We start from the raw sequence: 21843 nt of genomic DNA, 5'->3' as shown, positions 1-21843 counted from the left end.
CCTGCGCAGACCTGTCTTACTGCAGGCAACCGCTTCTTGCTAGGGTGCTGGCCCCCCACCTTGCCTGGCTCCTTTATATGGGGGCTGGGGATAGAAATTAAGCTCTCATATTTGTTTGGCAAGGACTTTACCAACTAGACCGTCCTTCTGGCTCCAGTTCCTCACTCTTGTGGAAAGTCAGGATTTTTTTTTTTTTAAAATATTGAGTGTGTTTTGTTCTTTGCAAAACGTCCTTTTCATTTGTTATGTAATGTAGTTTTGTGGGGGTATTCAGCAGAGAAGACTGATCAGACAAGGGTTTAAGCCAAGAGAAAAATCTTTTCTTTTTGTTTGTTTGTTTTCTGAGACAAGGGTTTTACTGTGTAGCCATGGCTGTCCTGGAACTTGCTCCGTAGAAGAGGCTGGCCTTGCATCATGCTATGTTTGGGTACGACTCCCACAGACTTATATGTTTGAACAAGTCTATGCGGGCCAGGGAGTGGAATGTGATGGTTTGTATATCCTTGGCCCAGGGAGTGGCACATTAGAAGGTGTGGCCCTGTTGGAGTGGGTGTGGCACTGTGGACATGGGCTTTAAAGCCCTCACCCTAGCTGCCTGGAAGTCAGTATTCTGCTAGCAGCCTTCAGATGAAGATGTAGAAGTCTCAGCTCCTCCTGCACCATGCCTGCCTGGATGCTGCCATGTTCCTGCCTTGATGATACTGGACTGAACCTCTGAACCCGTAAGTCAGCTCCAATTAAATGTTGTCCTTTATAAGACTTGCCTTGGTCATGGTGTCTGTTCACAGCAGTAAAACCCTAAGACAGAAGAAAGATCTGCCTGCCTCTGTGTCACAAGAAAGAAGGTAGATATTTTAGTTAGTATAGCAAAAATTATGTTTATGCTGAGGTCCTAACTGTGGTCCTAAGTCTTGTGATATATCTTAACTGGACTAGCCTAATAGAAGGCTCTGATTCAAGGGTCAGGAGCCTGGGGAGACTATCCAGCCACAGGGCTCATCTAGGTGGTCTGATTCCACTGCAGAGCAGTGGGCCTCATGGGGTTTTATACCTGTGTCAGGTTCTTTTGAGTGGATAATGTTGCTGCGTTCTTGTTATCAGGCAGTGTTGGCTATAGTGGATGGAGGTCCTGACTAAGCTATTTTTACATGTCTAAAGACTTAAAAAAAAAATACTGCGCTCATTACACCGCTTCCTGAGTGCAGGGATTAAAGGCCTGCAATCACGGCTGTTACCCAACCAGAAAATCTTTATTTGGCTGCTGGTACTACACTGTGTGTTTGGGACTCCAGTGTAGCATGAGTCTTTCTCAGGGTGACCTTTTAAGCATAAAAATCATATCCTGGGTCGACAGATTTCAGTTAACAAAATATCTAGCCAGAAGCAAGGTTAGTTCATGTAGAAACTTTCACATAGTTTGTGGGCTTTGACTGATTAAGTATTTGTTTTAATTTTGGCAGGTAGTGCTGTCTATGCTGAGTTTTACAGCATGAATGGCATGTCCATCATGGAGTCATTTATGCTAAGGTCTGGGCCCTGTTACAGTAGGAAGATTTTACTGTTACTATATGGTTTGGATGATATAATTAAACATTAGTAAAAATACATTTAAAAAGCCCCTCCCCCTCCCAAAGAAAATAAAACAAATCTAGGCAGTGGTGGTGAACACCTTTAATCCCAGCACTCAGGAGGCAGAGGTAGGCAGATCTCTGAGTTCAAGGCCAGCATGGTCTACAGAGTGAGTTCCAGAACAGCCAGGACACAGAGAATCCCGGTCTCTAAAAACAAAACAAAACAAAACAAAACAAAACCTGAGTTAGTTACTTGGGATACAGTCTCATGCTTTAACACAGGCTGGCCTGGGACTCACTGGGTAGCCCGGGTAGGCCATGAACTTGCAGCAGCTATCTTGCATGAGTCTCTTGAGGGTTGGCATGACACCGGTCCTGAGCCAAATCTGGGCTCATAAATAGAGCGCATACTTTTAGGTTTTAGCTGTAGTTTTATTTTTCTACTGTAGGTGGCAATAGAATATCGGTTTGCTAATAGCTGCAGGACTGCACAAAGATGTTTAAATATTTTCTTTTTCTGGAATGTTCAAGGCAGAAATTGCTTTTGCTGGCTATTCAACAGTAATAATTTTGTGTATAAAAAAATCTAAACATTTGGTTTGGCATTTTGAAATTACAATTATGTTTAATAAAAAATTTGTTTTAATGGGACTGGAGAGATGTCTGAGTGGTTAAGAGCTCTTAATTGCAAGCTGGGCAGTGGTGGCACCAGCTTCACAAGTGCATGGGTGGCAAGTACATGCCAGCATACAGATGGATAAATTAAAGTAGCAGAGTCTTTATTATTATAATTAAAAGGAATCAGAGCTGGATGGTGATGGCACACGCCTTTAATCCTGGCACTTGAGAGGCAGAGGCAGGTGGATCTTTTGAGTTCAAAGCCAGCCTGGTCTACAAAAACAGAAAAAACAGAAGAGAGAAAAAAAAGGAAAAGAGCACTTGTTGCTCTTCTAGAAGATCCAGGGTCAGTTCCCAGCACTCGAATGGTGGCCCACAACCCAATGTTACTGTAGTTTTAGGGGATCAGAGGTCTTTCTGGCCTCCTATTCAGGCAAAACATTCATATACAAATTTAAAATAAAAAAGAGCAATCGTTTCAACTAATTCTTCAGTTAAAAAAAATCAAATTACACGGAATTTTGTATAGCCAGGCACAGTGCCTATTCATGTCTATAGTCCCAGAACTGGGGAGGAAGAAGCAGGAGGATTGGGAGATCAAACAGCCTGGGCTTGCTTTGTCTGTCTGTCAGACTGTCTGTCTACCTACTTACCTGTCTATCTGGTTTTTTTTTTTTTTTTTCTCTTTTGGAGACAGGGTTTCTCTGTGTAGTGCTGGCTGTCTGTCTGTCAGACTGTCTGTCTACCTACTTACCTGTCTATCTGTTTGTTTGTTTGTTTTTTCTCTTGGAGACAGGGTTTCTCTGTGTAGTGCTGGCTGACCTGGAATTCACAGTGATCTGCCTGCCTCTGCTTCCCCAGTGCTTTGCTGAGAGGCGTGCAGCACCTCTGCTTTAGAATCATTTTCATTGCTTGATGTGTGTGAGTGTCTTGCCTGCATGTATAGACATACATGTCCATGCCTGGTGCCCAAAGAGAGCTTCAGTTGCCGTGGATCTGGATAGTTGTGAGGCACCATGTGGGTGCTGGGAACTGAACCTGGTTCTTCCGTAAGAACAGCCTTGCCCTTACACACCGAGCCATCTTCTGTAGCCCCTACACCTATTTCTTAACAGAGAACCTGCCATGTATAAAGCCTTTGAATTCGCCTTTTCTTTATCCAGAGCACATTGTGCACTTTTCAAAACAAATCATTAGTTTATTTTAAATACAGTCATGCATTCAAATCAGCATCATCGTATACCTCTGTGGGCTTTGCGAGCGTCAATGACAAAGACTCTTTCCTTGTGCCTTGGACCGGGATAGTCAAGGAGAGGCTGGACATGGGAGCATCCTGACGGCGAGGATGAATAATCACATAAAGATATGAAAGCAGAAACATAAATTCGCCTTTTTACAGCTTTCTTCACCTCCTGTAGAGGAGTTTTAACCCAGCAGCATGGCTGCTCTGGTAAGCCATAACATCCAAAGACCTAGGTCCGTCTGTCCGTGTGCTCTGGCTGGAATGCAGACATCTTAGATACCTTTAATCCCAAACAGGGTAAGTAAGATTAGTGTGTAGGAGGAAGCAGTCATGTTTGAAAGTGATGTCTAATTGAGGGGCAGACAAAGTGACGAATCAGAGAAAAATTGGAAAGAATGAGTCGGAGATAGGATACGCCCCACTCTCATGAGAACACACTGGGCAGAGCTATTTCAGAGAAGTTTAGGCCGGCGTCAGCTGGGAGTCAGCGCGGTGAGTGCAGTGCAGTGGAGTTGAACTTGTTCATGAGCCGTTCAGTGCAGGTCAGCAGAGGCAGCAGAAGCCAGACAATTAGAAGAAGCTAAAAAGATTTATTTTTTATTATATTTATTTGAGAACAGTGTAGCTGTTTTCAAACACCCCAGAAGAGGGCATCGGATCCCATTACAGATGGTTGTGAGCCACTGTGTGGATGCTGGGACTTGAACTCGGGATCTCTGGAAGAACAGTCAGTGCTCTTAATCGCTGAGCCATCTCTCCAGCCCCTTATTTTTGTTTTTTTGAGATGTGTCTCTCTATGTAGTCCTGGCTATCCTGGTGGGATGAAAGACTGACCCTCTAAAGTCCTATTTTGTAAAAAAGATTTATGTGTTTGTCTGACTGTTTACATGTGAAGCACATGTGTGCCCACAGAAGCCAGAAGAGGGTGTCACATCCCATAGAACTAGAGTTACAGATGGTTGTGAGCCACCATGCAGGAGCAGGAATCAAACTCATGTCCTCTAGAAGAACAGTCCTTTAACCACTGAGCCGCTCATTCCTCCAGCTCTCTAGTAATGTGAACATCAGATGTCAGTGTGATAAGTTATTTCCTATTTGCCCTTCAAGGACACAATTAGGCACTTAGAACAGATTGCATGCCAAAGCCTAAAATATTCACTGTCTGACCTTTTTATAGGAATAATTTCTAGGGCTGCGAGAATCTGACTGAATATCCCTTGATATATTTATCAGCTCTGCTCCTGCTGGGCACCCTGTTTCGCCTACTAGAGAGGACCCTACTTTTTCCTGAGGCAGCCCTCTCCCAGACTGGCCTTGTTCTCGCTCTGTCACCCAGTGTAACTCACAGGATGAGCATCAGCTTTGAGGCTGGGCTGTGGCCACATGGCCACCCTCCTCAGGACACTGGTTTGTATGTTGTTTCCATGTGCCTTTTCTTGAGTACAGAACCTTTTTGATCTGTTAACAGGAGGGTTCTTACAGGTTTCGATACAACTAAATGTGGCCTCATTTTGCCGTTAGACTGCAAAACTGATATTAGACTGTAAGGTAACACCTGGACACTGCGCTGTTTCTTTTGGACTTTTTGTTTTTTAATAAAGAAGTAGTAGTTTTCTTAGCAGCTGCAAAGTAGATAATTAGGTAAGTTTACATATTTTCCCTAAAGTGAGATTTTCCCGTGATGCTGGGAACCTAACCCCAGGGTCTCCTGCATGTGAGATACAAACTCTGCTTCTGAGGGATACCTCAGAACTCCCAGACCTCCAGGCTTTATTCCTTACTATCCGTGTCACATTTTAAAGGCCCCCTTGTCTGTCTGTCTGTCAGTCAGTCTGTTTGTCTGTCTGTCTGTCTGTTTTTAGTGCTAGAGGTTGTGCTTCACCCCCAGAGCAAAAACACCCCAGTACCTGCTTGTCACAATTTAGTAGCTTCTCTTTTGTTTTTTTATTTAAAGTGTATTGTTATTATTATCATTTTAAGACAAGGTCTTGCTTATGTAGCCCAGGCTAATCTTCAAATTGCAATCTCCCCGCGTCAGCCTTGTGAATGTCAGAAGGCATGAGCCATCAGGCCCAGCTTCTAGTTCTCAAGCACACACACACACACACACACACACACACACACACACACACACACACACACAAGACTATAATATAAGACATAATACTAACTGTTCTTGAGTTGTAGGCTGCACGAATCAAATACTGTCTCCCCAAGAAGCCTAGACACTGTAACAGTACAGCAGTAGTTCTAGAAATGAAGCTGGGAGGGAAAGGATTCTTTTTCTTACTTTGTCGCTATTTTTGGAGACTTTCTTACCCTCAAATATCCTACTTGGTAAGAACATGGCCTTTGCACTTAGCTCTTGCTCAGTGGCTCCCAATGCACCTCGGAGTCAAAGTGCTTGGGAGGGGATGTCAGGTAAAGTTCAAGGTCATGTTCCGATTCATAGCAAGGTCATGGCTCTCCCGGGAAACCCTAGTTCAGAAAACATCGGGGCTGGCAAGATGGCAGAGCAAGAAAGGCATTTGCTACAAAGCTTGCTGACCTGAGTGAATCCATACAACCCAATCCTGTAAGCTGTCCTCTGACCCCTACATGCTGTGTACATACACAAACAAAATTCAGCATGAGTAAAAGAATAAACTATCTTATATTTGAGTGGGGTAGCCTACAGTTATAATTCTAACAGTTGGGGGATGGAAACACAGGATCAGCAGTTCTGAGGACCCTCAGCTACATAGCTAATTCAGGGCTAGCTTGGGCTACATGAGGCCTTGATTCAAGCAACAGCAAAACCAAGTAACAAAACAACAAAGTTATCTTAGCAGTTGTCTAGAGACAGCACATTACTGGTGTGGGTGAGGTAACCTGAGGACAAACATCTGTTTGGAGGAGAAAAGTTAGAATCAAATTTATAGAATTACAATTTGTTTTGTGTGATAGCTAGGTTAACTGTGAATTAGTTTTAGAATGACTAAAATTATAAATCATTTTGTTGAATAACAGTAATTTAATACAATCCTAATATAATGTTCTGTAATTAGTTAGGTAATGTAGAAGACAGTGAGCAATTGCTTTCAAGAGACCTAGCCTTGGGATTCGCAGAAGCAGATACTAAGCTTTTAGATGTTCAGAATATTAATGTTGGAAAGCTGGCTGATCCGTGGAGTTGAAGACAGAAGCGTCCACTTTTTTCACTGTTAAACTGAAAGTTCATTCTTTTCAGTTAGATGTAGTCATTAATTCCTTGGGTGTGAGAGTCATAATGTGAATGAATGTGTGGGGTACAGAACCGATGAACCGGGCGTTAATGAACAGTACAGGTGGGGGCAGCTCGTGCACTCTTGTATGCAAAGTGCTATGCTAAGTGTGTTAGATCTCCACTGTTGGAGTGAATGTCACAGGGATGGGAACGTGTGGTACAGCATAATAGCTCATCTTGAGGTGGGAAGGAAGCAGAGAGAGAGAGAGAGAGAGAGAGAGGGAACACAAGATACACTCCTCAGAGGAATGGCCCAAGTGACCACTTCCTTTAACCCTGTCCCTCATAGTAGCCTATTTAGCTATGAGCTCATGAAATACTTGATGAGATTAGTGTCCTTAGGATTTATTCCCTTTTAAAATAACTTTTATTCTGTGCATATATGTGTCTGTTGTGTGTGGATTTGCACATGTGTGTGCAAGCGCCCACAGGCTAGAGGCATTAGGTCACCCTGGAGCTGGGCTTACAGGTTGTGAGCTGGCTGGCATGAACTGGGGACTGAAGTCGGGATTTCAGGAAGAGCAGTACATGCTCTTAACCACTCAGCCATCTTTCTGCCCCCAGAGACAGAGTTTCTTTGTATAGCCTTGGCTGTCTTGGAACTCATTCTGTAGACCAGGCTGGCCTGGAACTCACAGAGATTTGCCTGCCTCTGCTTTCCAAGTGCTGGGATTAAAGGCATGAGCCGCTGCCACCACTGCCCAGCTCCCTACAGCTGGGACACAAGCCTTCGACAAACAAACTTTTGTTGGGACAGTTCACATGTAAACTGCAACAATCTGCGTCTGGGTATATAAAGACAAGTGTGGTAGCGTGTACTGAATAAAGAGCCCGCCCATACTGTACTAGACGAGATGACAGTGTATTCAGATGATAAGATTGAAAGCAAAATAAAGAGCCTAATAAATGAGTTGTAGATTATAGCAACATTTCAGCTGGGTCCGTGGGGTAGTGAGATGGGCCATCAGGTAATGGTGCCTGCCACCACACCTGATGACCCGAGTTTGATCCCTGAGACTCACATAGTGTAAGGAGAGAACTGACCCTTGTAAGTTATTCTCTGATGACACATGCATGAGTGCACATACACTAAATATAAAAATTATCTTCTTGACTTTCTTTTCTTATTGGATATTTTCTTGATTTACATTTCAAATGTTATCCCCTTTCCTGATTTCCCCTTTGGAATCCCCCATCCCATTCCCCTCCCCCTGTTTCTAAGAGGATGCTCCCCTACTCACCTACCCACTGCCTCCTGCCTCTCCGCCCTGGCATTCCCCTACACTGGGGCATTGAGCCTTCCCAAGGGCCTCTCATCCCACTGATGTCCAACAATGGCATCCTCTGCTATGTATGCCTGGCTGGAGCTAAGGGCCCCTCCGTGTGTACTCTTTGGAGTGTGGTTTAGTCCCTGGTAACTCTGGGGGGGCCTGCCTGGTTGATAGTTTTATTCTTCCTGTGGGGTTGCAAACCCCCTCACTTACATCAGTTCTTTCTCTAATTCCTCCACTGGGGACCCCATTCTCAGTCCAATGGTTGGCTGTGAGCATCCGCCTCTGTATTTGTCAGGCTCTGACAGAGCCTCTTTTTGGCTTTCTTGCTGGCCCTGGTCTTTTAAAATTTTTATCTTTGCATGTATATTGTATATGTGTTTATATGTTTGTGTGTGTGTGTGTGTGTGTGCGTGCGTGCGTGCGTGCGCGCGCGCGCGCGCGCGTGTGTGTGTGTGTGTGTGTGTGTGTGTGTGTGTGTGTGTGTGTGTGTATGTGTGCTGTGTGACAGCCTCAGCTATGGTCCTGGCCTTTTGCCTTGTTTGAGCCAGGCTCAGTCCTATGAGCTTCCAGGCTTTCTCTTCCTCTGCCTCCTCTCTCACCGAAACCAAGGTTGAACCTGGTTTTACACCTCTGTGGCAAGCACTTTACCCACCTTCTCTCTATACATCCTTGAAGATGAAATTCTGGGGCAGTCATGTGCCATGAACGAGTAGAGATCAGAGGACTTTGTGCAGTGGATTCTCTCCTTCCACCCTTACATGGGTTCTGAGCAGGTCATCAGGTGTGGGTAGCACGTGCTTTTACTTGCCGAGCTGTCTTGCTGGTTCCAGATGGTCAGATTTTGACAAGTAGGCTCTACCTGGACGGGAGAGTGAACACGTTAAGAGCTGAGGATGGAGTACGTGCTCAGCTCAGGGACATCAAGGTCATAATACAGAGTGAGGTGCAGCAGCTAAAAGGGTCTGACTATCAAGGATCCTCTACCGTCTGGGGAGGAAGGAGCCCGGGACAAGTTTAATAATGTGTAACACGAACCGTTTGAGTGTAGTTCCCAAGCCATGGTGTTTCAGGTGGGTTTATTTCCTGCTGGGAGACAGGTTGACCTAATGCCCCCATCTTTGTGCGGTTGGCTTTAATTCCCAGCTTTCTTAGCCAACCTTAGGAGTGTCTGGTTAGGAGAAATGTTGACATTTCATAGTGGCAAAGGATGCGGTGCTAGCTTGGCCCTTTCGAGCACCACTTTCTACCTGCAAAGCTTTTTTGCTGCCCTCCTCACCAGCTCACATGGCTGTCACAGGGGGAAGTGGCTGACCCGCCAGGGCAAGGAAGCAGGTTATAGAGACTCACAAAAATCCTCCTGACCCTACTACCTTCTGTGCTGGATTTAAGAGTCTGCTGCCACTCATGCCACACATAGTTAGTGTTTTTTATTTATATTTAATTATATGTACAAGAGAGTATGTGCACCGCATTTGTGCTGGTGCCCATGCAGGCCACAGGGCGTCAGAGTTCTTAAACTGGAGTAACAGGCGATGTGAGCTCCCTGGTGTGGCTGTTGCGAACTGAGTGCAGAAAGCACTCTCAATCGCTGAGTTGCCTCTCCACTTCTCTGTAATGACGTTAAAAAAAAATTAAAATAGTAGAGCTACTGAGATAGCTCAGCAGGTAAACGTACCTGCCGTGTAAGCTTTGATATCCTACGTTCTATCCCCAAAACCCATGTAAGAAGCCAGAAATCATGCTGCTGTGCTTCTGTAATACCAGGGCTGCCAGAGCAAGGTGGAGACGGAGACAAGAGTCTCCTAGAACCCTGGACCAGCTGGCCTGGGGTATCCAACAAAGCAGAGACGAGAGATGCTTCCTTTTCAGCAAGGTGGAAAGAGAGGACCAGTTTCTAAAAGGTGTCTTCTGACCTCCATAGATACACTCTGGCATATGCCCCTCCCCCACAACAACAACAACAACAACAACAATAATTTAACAACAACAACAACAATAATAATTTAAAAATAGAGTGGCCTGCAGGCATCTGAAGGCATCAGCATGAGTTTACTGAGGTCTCCAGTGCGGTCGGTCTCCAGTGGGGTGGGCCTCCAGTGAGCTGGCCATGTGAGCGCAGTGGGAGGCAGCAGAGCTGCACTTGAAAGGCTCAGCCTGAGCTGCGAAGGTGATTTTCCTCACAGCCCCAAATCATGAGCTTCTTCTTTTTTTTTTTTTTTTTTTTGGTTCTTTTTTTCGGAGCTGGGGACTGAACCCAGGGCCTTGCGCTTCCTAGGCAAGCGCTCTACCACTGAGCTAAATCCCCAACCCCCCCCCCCTTTTTTTTTAAATATATTTATTTATTTTATGTATGTGAGTACACTGTAGCTTCAGACACACCAGAAGAGGGCATCAGGTTTCATTACAGATGGTTGTGAGCCACCATGCGGTTGCTGGGATTTGAACTCAGGACCTCTGGAAGAGCAGCCAGTGCTCTTAACCGCTGAGCCATCTCTCCAGTCCCCTTTTTTAAATTTTTTTTTAAAATATATTTCATGAGCTTCTTACTGTTCCTTGTTATTGCTGCTTTTTCTCCCCCTCCTATTATGCATTTATACTCTTTGATGGCAAATTCACTTAATTAAAAACGAATGGGTGTGTCTTTGGAAGCCTTGGTCCGATGAGTCTGTTTCGATCTGGGTTTAACTGAGGTAGGCTGTAACTGCTTTTCGTTTCTGCTGTATCTGAGTTTTCTCCCGCTTTTGTAACAAAGTGCTATGGGCTGCTTGGCCTAAACAGTAGGCCTTAGTACTCACTCCCTTAGGGCTCTGTGGGCTCTGCGTGATGCAGTGGGGAAGACGCACACACTTCTGAGAGTTTTAATACCTCAGGGGAGCTCCTGTCTGCATAACTTCTAACACTGATCACCTCTCAGGCCCCACCTCCAAACCCTCAAGTTAGGAATTTGGACGTGAGGGGGACATACGGATCCATTTGTAATGCACTAGGGTCCCTTTTCCCCCTGTGCCTTATTTGAATAGCACAGGTTTGAAGAAGAAACGAATCGTTATGCTTACTGTTGAAATTAACCATCAGAATCCCCCTCCTTTTCTCTTTACTGCTAGAGAACAGACTCAGAGCTTTGCACTCATTAGACAAGCACACTACCTCTGAGGTACTTTATCCTCACCCCTCAGAGCTTACTTGCTTTACTTTTTTGAGATAGGGTCTAGCTGTGTGGCTTAGGCTAGCCTGGAACTTGCTGTGTAGCACAGGTTGGCCTGAATGCTGTGTTCTTAGGTGTGTATCACTGCCCCCAGATGCTCCCAGTGCACGAGGCTGACGTTTTCCAGATAAGCAGAATGCACTGGGTGCTCTCATGTGAGGGCTGACGTCTCATTCCGAGTCTGCACTGTCCTTTGCACAGAAGGAACAAGCAAACAGCATAGCCACAGAGGCCGTGCTTAGCCGTGCTTCTGGCTCACGCCTGTTTTCTTTGGCTCCACTACAGAGGTCAGATCCTAAGGAAGTAACCGGTACCTTGTTCACCTTAAAAATAAGACTAGAACTTGTGCCTGTGTATGTGACTAAATGTTTCTTAGTATGAAAACTGATGGATTCTCTTTCTTCATAATAAGATCACAGAAATACATTGCTGTTACTTACTAAAAACAGCAAATAGACTTAGAAAACAAAGGCCTCATTATGTAGCCCTGGCTGTACTAGAACTAACTAAACCAGAGAGATCTGCCTGCTTTTGCCAGTTGAGTGCTAGTGTTAATGATGTGGACCACCATGCCTGGCTAGACTTCCTTACTGGCAGTGTAGACCCTTTTCACTATCCACACCTCACACCAGAGGTACATTTATTAAAACAGGTGAAACTAAGATCGTTGGCCAAAGTCAATGTTCACTTTAAGATTTACACTTGGTGCTATATATTCTGTGGATTTTGATATATATGCAGAGTAGCTTCACAACCTTCACAATCAGTTGTACTGTCACACACACACACACACACACACACACACACACACACACACACACACACACCCTCTGGCAGCCATTAGTCTCTTTTTTGTCTCCCTGCTTTTACCTTTCCCAGAATGTTCTATTAGTTGGAATCATGCAGTATGTAGTCTTTTCAGACTGTTTTTTTCCAATTAGTAATAGACACCCTGTAGTCTTTAATGCAACGATAACCCATTTCTTTTTAGTATTACATTGTTTGAGAGCTGGGGATTTAGAAAGCCTGGATGCGTATAATAAGAACAAAAACTAAACAAACAAATGAACAAACACATTCCACTCTTTGGAGGTAAGACATCTTGGTTCCTTGCAAGTTTTGATAGCTATTATTAAAGCTTCTGTGAGCATGCCGGTGCAGGTGGTGTGTGGAGAAGTTTCAGTGAATTTGGGTGAATGCAAAGGGAAGCATCGGTTTGACGGGTGGTCAGAGCATTCGGCTCTGTGAGAAGCTGCCACACCGTCTTCCAGAGCAGCTGTGCTACTTTCGCAAAGGTAGTTTTCATGGCCTCACAACCTCAGTTTTTATGGACCTTGTTAAGAATTCTGGCCTGGTAGCATGTGAATTGGTCTTAAGTTTTAATTTGGTGACTTGTTTCTTAGAGTCCTAGAGACTACTTAATTATGTGCAATAATTATTTAACTTTTTTTAAACAGTGGCAAAAAAAGGGGGTTTAGTAAAGGAGGGAAGCATAGTGAATGGGAGGGAGGTCATGAAAAGAGCTGCGAGATGAAGGGAAATAGGAGTGGGGAGGAGAGGCCTTGCTGACCTTTACACCATCTTGAGGATCCTAAATGCGGAGGTCAAAAAGTCCTTAAAGAGCCTTCACATCTTGGACACTGGCCCTTGGTTGAGTCTCACAGGGCACACATTCGTTCTTCAAGGTTTGTAGGTGTGCTGCTGAAGCAAGCTCAGCCCTTCTCAGAGAAGAGCTGACTTTGATGGGCAGATACGTCAGTTTTTCTTTTTGAGTTGTGTCTTCTGTTGTCTTGTCAAGAGACACTTTGCATAGTCTTAGATCCCAAAGATTTTCTTATTTATGTGTACATGTCTAAGAGTCGTGATTATACATTTGTATATGAGTTTGTGTTTCATTTTAAATTTAATAAAAGCTGGGGGTTTACAGTTTGAGAGGCTTTTTAAGTACAGGTCTACCTTGTTCTTATGCCTTATCATCCAGACAGGTCGCCTGTTACAATTTGAATCCTGTCAGAGGACTGTGTTAGACTTGTTAGTCTCACAGAGTACATCAGTGGGTTGAAGAGACTTGTAAGCGGGTCCCCTCACTCCGCTGAGGCAAGGACAGTGACGGGCAGCAGGGCATTTGGAGAGCTGAAAGGGGCAGTTACCTTATTAGGGGAGAAGACACCGGGGAAGACACGTTAGAACAGCACTCTGAATGAGTAGAATGAGGCTAATGAGGCAGGGTGATGATTGAAGGACATTTTCAGCAGCCACAGTAGCACAGAGGCACCCAGAAAGGAACCGCCTTTGGGGATGCAGACGTGGGACCTGTGGACAGGTTACTGCTGTCCGGTTTCAGTGCTCGAGCTAGGCAGTAAGTTGTCAAATAAGCACTGACAATCAGATATGCCTGGTTTCGTGAGCTTCTGCTTGATGCTCAGAACTTAGGAAAATGTTTGCAAAGTAAACAGGGGCCTGGAGAGCATAGTTCTGAACACTCACTTATGAATAGTGGTTCTGAGACCATGTTTGTATTCTTTAAAAATTTATTGTCATTAATTCTTTTATGTATGTGTGTGTTTTGGCTGAATGTAATGTCTGTGTGCCATTTGCATGTCTGGTGCCCAGGAAGGCCAGTGAAGGGCATTGGATCCCCTGAGACTGAAGTCATAGTGAACTGCTATGTGGGTGGCTGGGACATGAACCCCAGGTCCTCTGCAAGGGCAGCCAGGGCTCCTAACCTCTGAGCCATCTGTCCAGCCCCCTGTTTACTCTTTATAGTAAACATTTTTCCTAAGACTGGTTCTATATCCTTATAACATTCTTATGTAAGTTTGGAGCTGGGGCGATGACTCAGCTGTAAAATGCCTGATAGTGAAGCACTAGGAGCTGAATTTGGTTTCCCAGCACAGCAGCATGCATGTGTAATGTCACTGTGGAAGTGGTAATGATGACACACAGACCTAGTCAGTGAGCTCCAGGGTTAGCGAGACATTGTGTCTCAAGAGGAAGGTGGAAAGTGATTAAGGAAGACCCCGACACTGACCTCTGGCCTCCACATTTACCTGCACAGACATGCAAGGATCGCTCTCACCACATCAAACATACACATATACACACAGAGCACACATGTGCACATACACACTACATATATGCACACCACATATATACACACACACCACACATATGCACACACATACCACTCATATGCACACACACACCACACATATGCATACACCACACATGTGCACACACACATAGGCGCACACACAGAACACAATGTACCCACACACACAACACATATGTGCCCATACACACCACACATATGCACAAATACACACACCACGTATTCACACACAGACACACCACATATGCACACACATATACCAAACACATGCACACACAAAATATAGTTTGTATTTTTTAAAATAAATCAGCATGGCATAAATAAATGAAAATAAAGGAAACTACAGGAATCTGAGATGTTGCAAGCTGTAGCTATTCAAGCACTACTGCATGTATATGTTCATGTTGCACCTACATGTGGAATCACTGTGAACATACAGCAACAAATGTACTTAATGTACAGCCGTGTGGCCTTGGCAGCTCATACACTTTAAACTCAGCAATGCTTCTTCCAAACGGTCAGTATCCTGTTTATAAAGTTGAGACCTAACCAAAGTACAAGTTATTTTAGTTACATCTCTGAAAAATTTAGTGTTTAATAAACTGTTCAAAGGTACTTTCTCATGTAAACAAAGTTGGTTTCTAGGCTCTGGTCATCATAACCTGGTTTCCTCGTATAGTATCAGATGGGGTACTGCAGTCACGTTAGACTTGGGTCAGCCTGTTCTGTGGTATCTTCTTGAGCAGTGATATAAAAATGCCGCCACCTAAGGATTAGCTACAAAGCTTTGTTCATATTCCTTGGAAAGTAATTTTCATCTTTTAAAAATTTAGCTGTTTCAAGTGAGAAATAGGTATTGTTAGAAGTCAGCCAGACTAGTTTAGTTTAACAACCTGGAGGAGAGTTGAGAAGGTGGTGTAGGTCAAACCACGGTGTGCCAAAACTCACAACACTGTTACCTATAGGCCACAAGGAGCCACCAAAGGCTGGACACGTGGAGAATTAGGACCCAAAGCTGAGTTTGAGGAGGGAGTCACTGAAGCTTCCTTCCGTGCACTGTTGTGCTCCCTTGGCCAGAGGCTGCTGGTGTGTGCACCAAACTAGACAAGTGAGAGCACCCTCTTCTCTCCGAGCTGGGGTGGTCCCAGCCAACGTCCCACTTACAACAGGGGATAAACAGCCTTGACTTTGCAGATCACCGTGTCAGAACGACGTGAGACTGGGAATGTGGACAGCTGATTTCCTCAATTTTTTTGGCATAAAGTTAAAAGGGGGGGTGGTGAAGGTAGATGGAAGGAAGAGAAGGAGAAGAACATGAGCGGGCAGACATGACAGGCGCTCTCGGGATTGACAGCTCTGCTTTGTAATAGTCCCCAGGGCCCTGGTTCCTGTAGGTCCTCTTATCTCAGCCACCTTCCAACTACATGCACCAAAAATTCCATTAATTTTCTGTTGCTTTGACAAAACACCATGACCAAAAGCCAGTTATAAAGGAAAAGTTTGTTCTGGCGTACAGCTTTATAGAACGGTCAGCTGTGGCCACGAGACACACCGGCAGGAGCAGCAGCATCTGTAAGCACAAGGCGGAGCGTGCGAGGCGGGAGTAAGGAGAAGCTGCACACCCTCACAGCCTGCCTTCAGCAACTGCTTCCTCCAGGAAAGCTGCGCCTTCCAGACCTCCCAGACCTCCCAGACAGTCGCACCAACTGGGGCTCACATTCCCGAGTCTGTAGGGGACATTTCTCATCCCTTAATTACTTTCCAAGGAATATGAACAAGCTTTGTAGCTAATCCTTAGGTGGCAGCATTTTTATATCACTGATGGTAGGAAGAATCAGTTTGACTTTTTAATCAGCAGCAGCGATGATGTCTGTATCCATATCTGCGTGCAGTCACTATGACAACCAACCAGAGAAGCATGAAACAGTTTAGGCTCCAGTTAGGTCGCTCTGGCCGCTGGGCTTTACGAAAGTCGGTGGCTTTCTGTGGTCAGTACTTCTTACTGCGTCTGACTACCTTGTCTGTGAAATGGGAAATAGAATATGAGTTTCAGGAGAAGTAAAAGATGTCCAGGCTGTGCGGCATGGCAGACAGCCACACCCCTCCAATCCTGGGCAGTGTGGGCCCAGTGGGCGCCATTGCAATGAGCAAGTATATATCATTGGAGAGATGGGAGCGACAGAGAAGGTAAGAAGTTAGTACACAATGAAGAGAGAACTGGAAACAGGCTGGTGGTGAGGAACAGCCTGATGTGAGAGAGGCCTGCACTGCCACCTGAGACCATGATGACCTCTGGGCCTGTGCTCCTCAGGGCCACATCTGCGTCTGGGTCCTGCCACAGCAGGGGCCTGTGCTACCATCAGAGGCCATGCTGATCTGCCACCACACAGTGGCGCCCTGCCCGCATGCACGGGAGAGCTGGCCCCACCAACCAGGGGAGAGCTGGCCCTGAGCCTTGTCTGGCCAGCAGGAGAGTCAGCTCTGCTGGTGTGGGTGTGGGAGAGCTGACAGGCTGATCAATTTAGCTACCACTTAGGCCCAGATCCAGGGCTTTGAGCTGGTCCACCCCAGCATCTACCCTATCTATGAGCTGCTGGAATGTGTGAAGGATCTGGTCCTGCAGAAACAAAGCTGCAGGACCTCCATGACTCAGGGCAAAAGTAGACTATCCCAGAGGAGTCTTGGTGACATTCTAGTATTTGTATAGCAGAAACCAGAGGCCTCAAACCAGGCCAAGGCCAATGACTCATTGTAAAGAGCGTTTGCAAGTAGAGCTGTTTGGATAAAAGAGTGTGTGACTGTGTGACACACCATGACAAACTGCAGCTTCCATGGCGAGGTGCTTTGTGGGGAAGGTTGCAAGGGTGGAGGGGTAGATACGGAAGGCTGGGAAATGAGTGCAGTTGGGGTGCGTGATGTGAAATCCACAAAGAATCAATAAAAGAATCAAATGATAGGGGGCTGGAGAGGTGGCTCAGCAGTTAAGAGCACTGACTGCTCTTCCAGAGGCCCTGAGTTCACTTCCCATCTGCAGTGGGATCCGATGGCCTCTTCTGGTGCATCTGAAGACAGCGACAGTGTGTCCACATACATGAAATAAATAAATCTTAAAAAAAAATCCTGATAGATGTGAAAATTCTTTGAACATGGAGTGTTGTGCAAACTTAAGATTCTTTATTTTATAATTAATATACTTAGCATCTTAGTTTGGCTTCTGTTGCTATGGCAAAACACCATGGCTGTAAGAAACCTGGGGAGGAAAGGGTTAACTTGGCTCATAGGTTCCAGCCCATCGTCAGTGGACTGAGGAAAGCCCACCACGAACCTGGACACAGACCCTGGAGGAAGCTGCTTACTGGCTCCTCCTCAGCGAACCCAGCTGCTTTCTTAGACAACCCAGCCACCCGCCCAGGGGTTGAACCCCACAAGTGGGCGGCGCCCACCCCGCCCACATCTATCATCAGTCTAGAAACTGTCCCACAGGCTGCACACTAGCCAGCCTGATGGAGACACTTTCTCCACTCAGTTGTGGTCCCTCTCAGATGACTGGAGATTGTGTCAATGTTGAGAAAATATCAAACTGATACATTTAGTTACTGTGTTAGCTTGAATGCTAGCCTGGAGAGCCTACCTTAAATGGCAGTTAGGTAAAGTGTAAGTTAGCACACAGTGTCAGAGTAGTAGTGGTTCCCTGCATGACTGAAACAGGCTGCGGAGTTCAAGTGCCATACCCGTTTAACAACATTTACGCTCCAATGGATCACTCATGGTACCCCAGTAGCATGTCAGACCAGGCCTATTGACGAGGAGTGGTGTAAGGTTTTATCAGAGAACTGTTTGGTTTTTTTTTTTAACTTTTTGTTTAGAATAATTTTTATTTTTCCATATTTTAAGAATATGGATTTTTTAATAATTGGATATTTTAAGAATTGGATTTATTGGTGGCTGGAGAGATGGCTCAGCGGTTTAGAGCACGACTGCTCTTCCAGAGGTCCCGAGTTCAATTCCCAGCAACCACATGGTGGCTCACAACCATCTGTAAAGAGATCCGATGCCCTCTTCTGGTGTGTCTGAAGACAGCTACACTGTACTTGTATATAATAAATGAATAAATCTTTAAAAAAAGTTTAAAATAAAAAAAAGAATTGGATTTATTTATTTTATATGTATGAATATTTTGCCTGTGTGTATTTATGTGCATCCTGTGCATGTTTGGTGTCTGTGGAGGTCAGAAGAGGGCCCCAGGTCCCCTGAACTGGAGTTATGGACAGTTAGGAGCTGCCATGTGCATGCTGGGAGCTGAACCTGAACCTTGGCAAGAACAGCAAGTGCTGTTGATCTTTAAGCCGTCTCTTTAAGTCCCCTGAAAATGGATATCTAAAGTTATATTCCAGCTTTGATAGAGAATTTCCAGTATTTGGAAGGGGAGTATTTTTTGCATTTGTATTATAATCATCGTTCACTTGTCTTCACTAGGGTTCCATTGCTGTGAAGAGACACTGTGACCAAAGCAGCTCTTATAAAGGACAACATTTAATTGGGGCTGGCTCACAGACTCATTGGTTCAGTCCATTATCATCATGGCAGGAAGCATGGTGCTGGAGGAGCCAAGAGTTCTACATCTTGATCCACAGCAAGAGACTGTGTACCACACTGGGCGTAGCTTGAGCATTGGAGACCTCAAAGCCCGCCCCCACAGTGACATAACTTCCTCTAACAAGGCCACACCTCCTTAGCCCCTTCCCATGGACCAAACATTCAAACACATGAATCTATGGGGACCATACCTATTCTAATCCCACAGCACTTGGTGGCCTTTTTGAGAGCGTAGTCGTGATTAAGTTCAATCAAAATATATTCTGTAGCTAGGCGGCTTTTGCGTAGTTATGTACCAAGTTCAGATCTATTGCTTTTTCTGTTATCTTTATAGTCTATTGCATCTGCAGACATGGATTTCAACCAGTTAGAGGCATTCCTGACCGCTCAAACCAAGAAGCAAGGCGGCATCACCAGTGAACAAGCTGCAGTCATCTCCAAGTTTTGGAAGAGCCATAAGACAAAAATCCGAGAGAGCCTCATGAGCCAGAGCCGCTGGGACAACGGGCTTCGGGGCCTGCGCTGGAGAGTGGACGGCAAGTCCCAGTCACGGCACTCAACTCAAATACACAGCCCTGTTGCCATAATAGAGCTGGAATTTGGGAGAAGTGGACGGGTGAGTCTAACGTCAATCTCCCTTTGTAAACTGTGTTTTTATTACTCATTATTGATCCACACACTTAGTTTACTTTTATTTAACTGTGTTTGCAGAGGTAATCCTAAAATCACTTTCAGAGGTAGAATCCTGTTGGTGTTTTCGGTTACAGAGTCTAGAAAGCAGCCTTGCGGTTGTCACCAACGGGCAGGGTGGGACAGTTGTGACCGCAGTCTCCCAGGCATGAGAAAGACACCGAGAGCAGACGCTGAGGTTAGCCAGTGCAGAAGAGAGCCTTCCTGTCCTGTTATCTGGGTAGTGTTCCGGGATGGGAGAGATAAATCCTAATCTCTTAATATCAATGTGTTGTTCCTGAAGACTCCGTGCACCACCTCTGGCCTTAGGCTCTCAGATATTTTTCAGCCGGATCTCGATTATTGATGAGGCAGTGCTGCTTACCGTTGGAGTCTCCCGTGCTTAGAACAGGTGGTTTAGTGTCCGTGCGGCTTTTCCTAAAGCGATCCAACTCCTGCTGCAGGCACCTGCTAAAGTCCACTTCCGGTGACCTGGCTTACGTTTTTTGGAGCAGGGAAAAGGGGTAAGAAACTGGTAATTAGAGACTATCCAGACCACTGAGTTAATCACATTTATTTTTGATAAATAATCAAATAAGGGCTTTCATTATACCCTCTACTGGAAATGCATTTCCTTTCTCATGATAAGCACAGTCTCTTTAGCTGGCTGGTTTCTTCACAGATGCTATTCTTTAGGGTTTTTTCCCCCCCTTTAATATTGACTTTAATGTAAGGCTTTTTGTTAATTAAGAAAATTAGAATGCCTTTTATTTGTTTAGTTTAGAACAGTGTTAATTGTAGCGTTAATGGGTTTGGGTTTATTTGATAGTGAAGTCAGGTCAGTCAATCCTTACGGTCTACAGAAATGTGCCTGCCCTTCCCCCCGGTACAAAGTCAACACAGGGCAGTGAGGAGAGTGAGGAAAGGATTAGCCGTTAGACTTGGAGTCTGTGTGGTATACACACAGGCCGTTCACTTTTTAGTCTGGCAATGGTGAGTGTACACATCCTTCTGTATCTCTCAGAAGATTGGTTTTAGGACACCATGCCCTTCACAGATACCAAAACCCAGGCCTAATCCTTTTCATAAAACTGTAGCATTTGCATGTAGTTTACATATACCCTCCTTTATTTTCAATAATTCTAGATTACTTATACTTCCTAAAGCAGTGTAAATTCTATGTACACTATTATGCTGAATAATGACAAAAAAAAGTCAGTACATGCTAGGTATAGATATTTGTGGTAGTATCTTGTGTTGTGGTTGGTTAAATCTTCAGTCGCGGAGCCTGTCGGGAGGAATCTACTCTATTTCATGTTGTCTTTAAGTACTTAACATGTGCTCAGGATATGAGAACACACACATCTGTTGTAAGAATCTTAGGAAATTATTATAGCAGTTCTTTAACCTAGTATTTCCCTGATACTTCTCAAACTAGGATTATAATGTGCCTTTCTGATTTTATTACAATAGTTTATAAGCCGTGCAGTCAAAGGCAGGAAGCCTCGACACACAGACCAGAATAGTCGAATCTGAAGTTATTTACCGTGTTCAGTAAATCACATGATTTACATCTGACTCTTTACATCAGTTTAGAGCGTGTCAGTGATGTCATTCTGAGGACCAACCTGATGTCAGTGCGCCGGCTCTCTCGGCCACACTCCCGCTTAGCACTGCCTGTGTTACATCCCAATGCTTCAGTATGCTGTCTTTCCACTTGGTTCTAGGCGTTTCTTTCCCTTTTCATACTATAAAATATTTATCTAATAAAAATAAATGTATATGCGATATAGAATTTTATATAAAGTACAACAAATATTTTCACTTCTTGTTAAACTTTATACGTTTTATTCCAGCAGCACATTCCAGAATTCTATAAATATGGCCACACAGTGAGATACGAACATGTTTTTCATTTAAGTAGGTGAAAAGGATGAGAGTGTGCATTACAAACTTAAATTCCAGGAATATGTTGCTTTGATTGTGCTACAATGTGTTGTACTTCAGAGAATAACTTTCTCAAGCACAAGGCTTTTCTTGTTTCTGAGTAACCAGTTCCCTATAGAGCAACAGATGAGCCTTTTGTACTTGTTGTCAACTGTGTAAACGAGAGCGTTGGCCAGAGGAGCCTTCTGTCCAACAGAGCGTGGGGACTTGTCCAGTGTGCTGCCACCCTCCCCGCAGTACGGCACCGGGCACACTTGTCAACAAAAGTCTCCTTGCCTTTCTCAGCAGCGCCCTTTTGTTTTGTTTTTGCTTTTGTTTTCCAAGACAGGGTTTCTGGGAAGCC

The 21843-nt window shown here is 44.8% G+C and overlaps 1 protein-coding gene across 5 annotated transcripts in view; it reads left to right on the top strand.

Moving 5' to 3' along the window:
• Positions 1–21843, top strand: part of Commd1 (copper metabolism domain containing 1) — a 104072-nt gene that overhangs the window by 11963 nt on the left and 70266 nt on the right. For 2 of the 5 annotated variants that reach the window (NM_001115022.1, XM_063272985.1), the window contains exon 2: positions 19219–19500. The exons of 1 other annotated variant lie outside the window; for it this stretch is intronic. In NM_001115022.1, the coding sequence (NP_001108494.1) occupies positions 19219–19500 (282 nt within the window). Of the gene's footprint in view, positions 1–269; positions 428–459; positions 723–19218; positions 19501–21843 lie in introns of those variants that run through there. 2 more of the 5 variants (XM_017599129.3, XM_017599130.3) reach the window with 2 other exon arrangements.

The sequence above is a fragment of the Rattus norvegicus genome, chromosome 14 (genome assembly GCF_036323735.1).
Source record: "Rattus norvegicus strain BN/NHsdMcwi chromosome 14, GRCr8, whole genome shotgun sequence".
NCBI classification, from domain to species: domain Eukaryota; kingdom Metazoa; phylum Chordata; class Mammalia; order Rodentia; family Muridae; genus Rattus; species Rattus norvegicus.
This window is presented reverse-complemented; position numbering and strand designations above follow the sequence as displayed.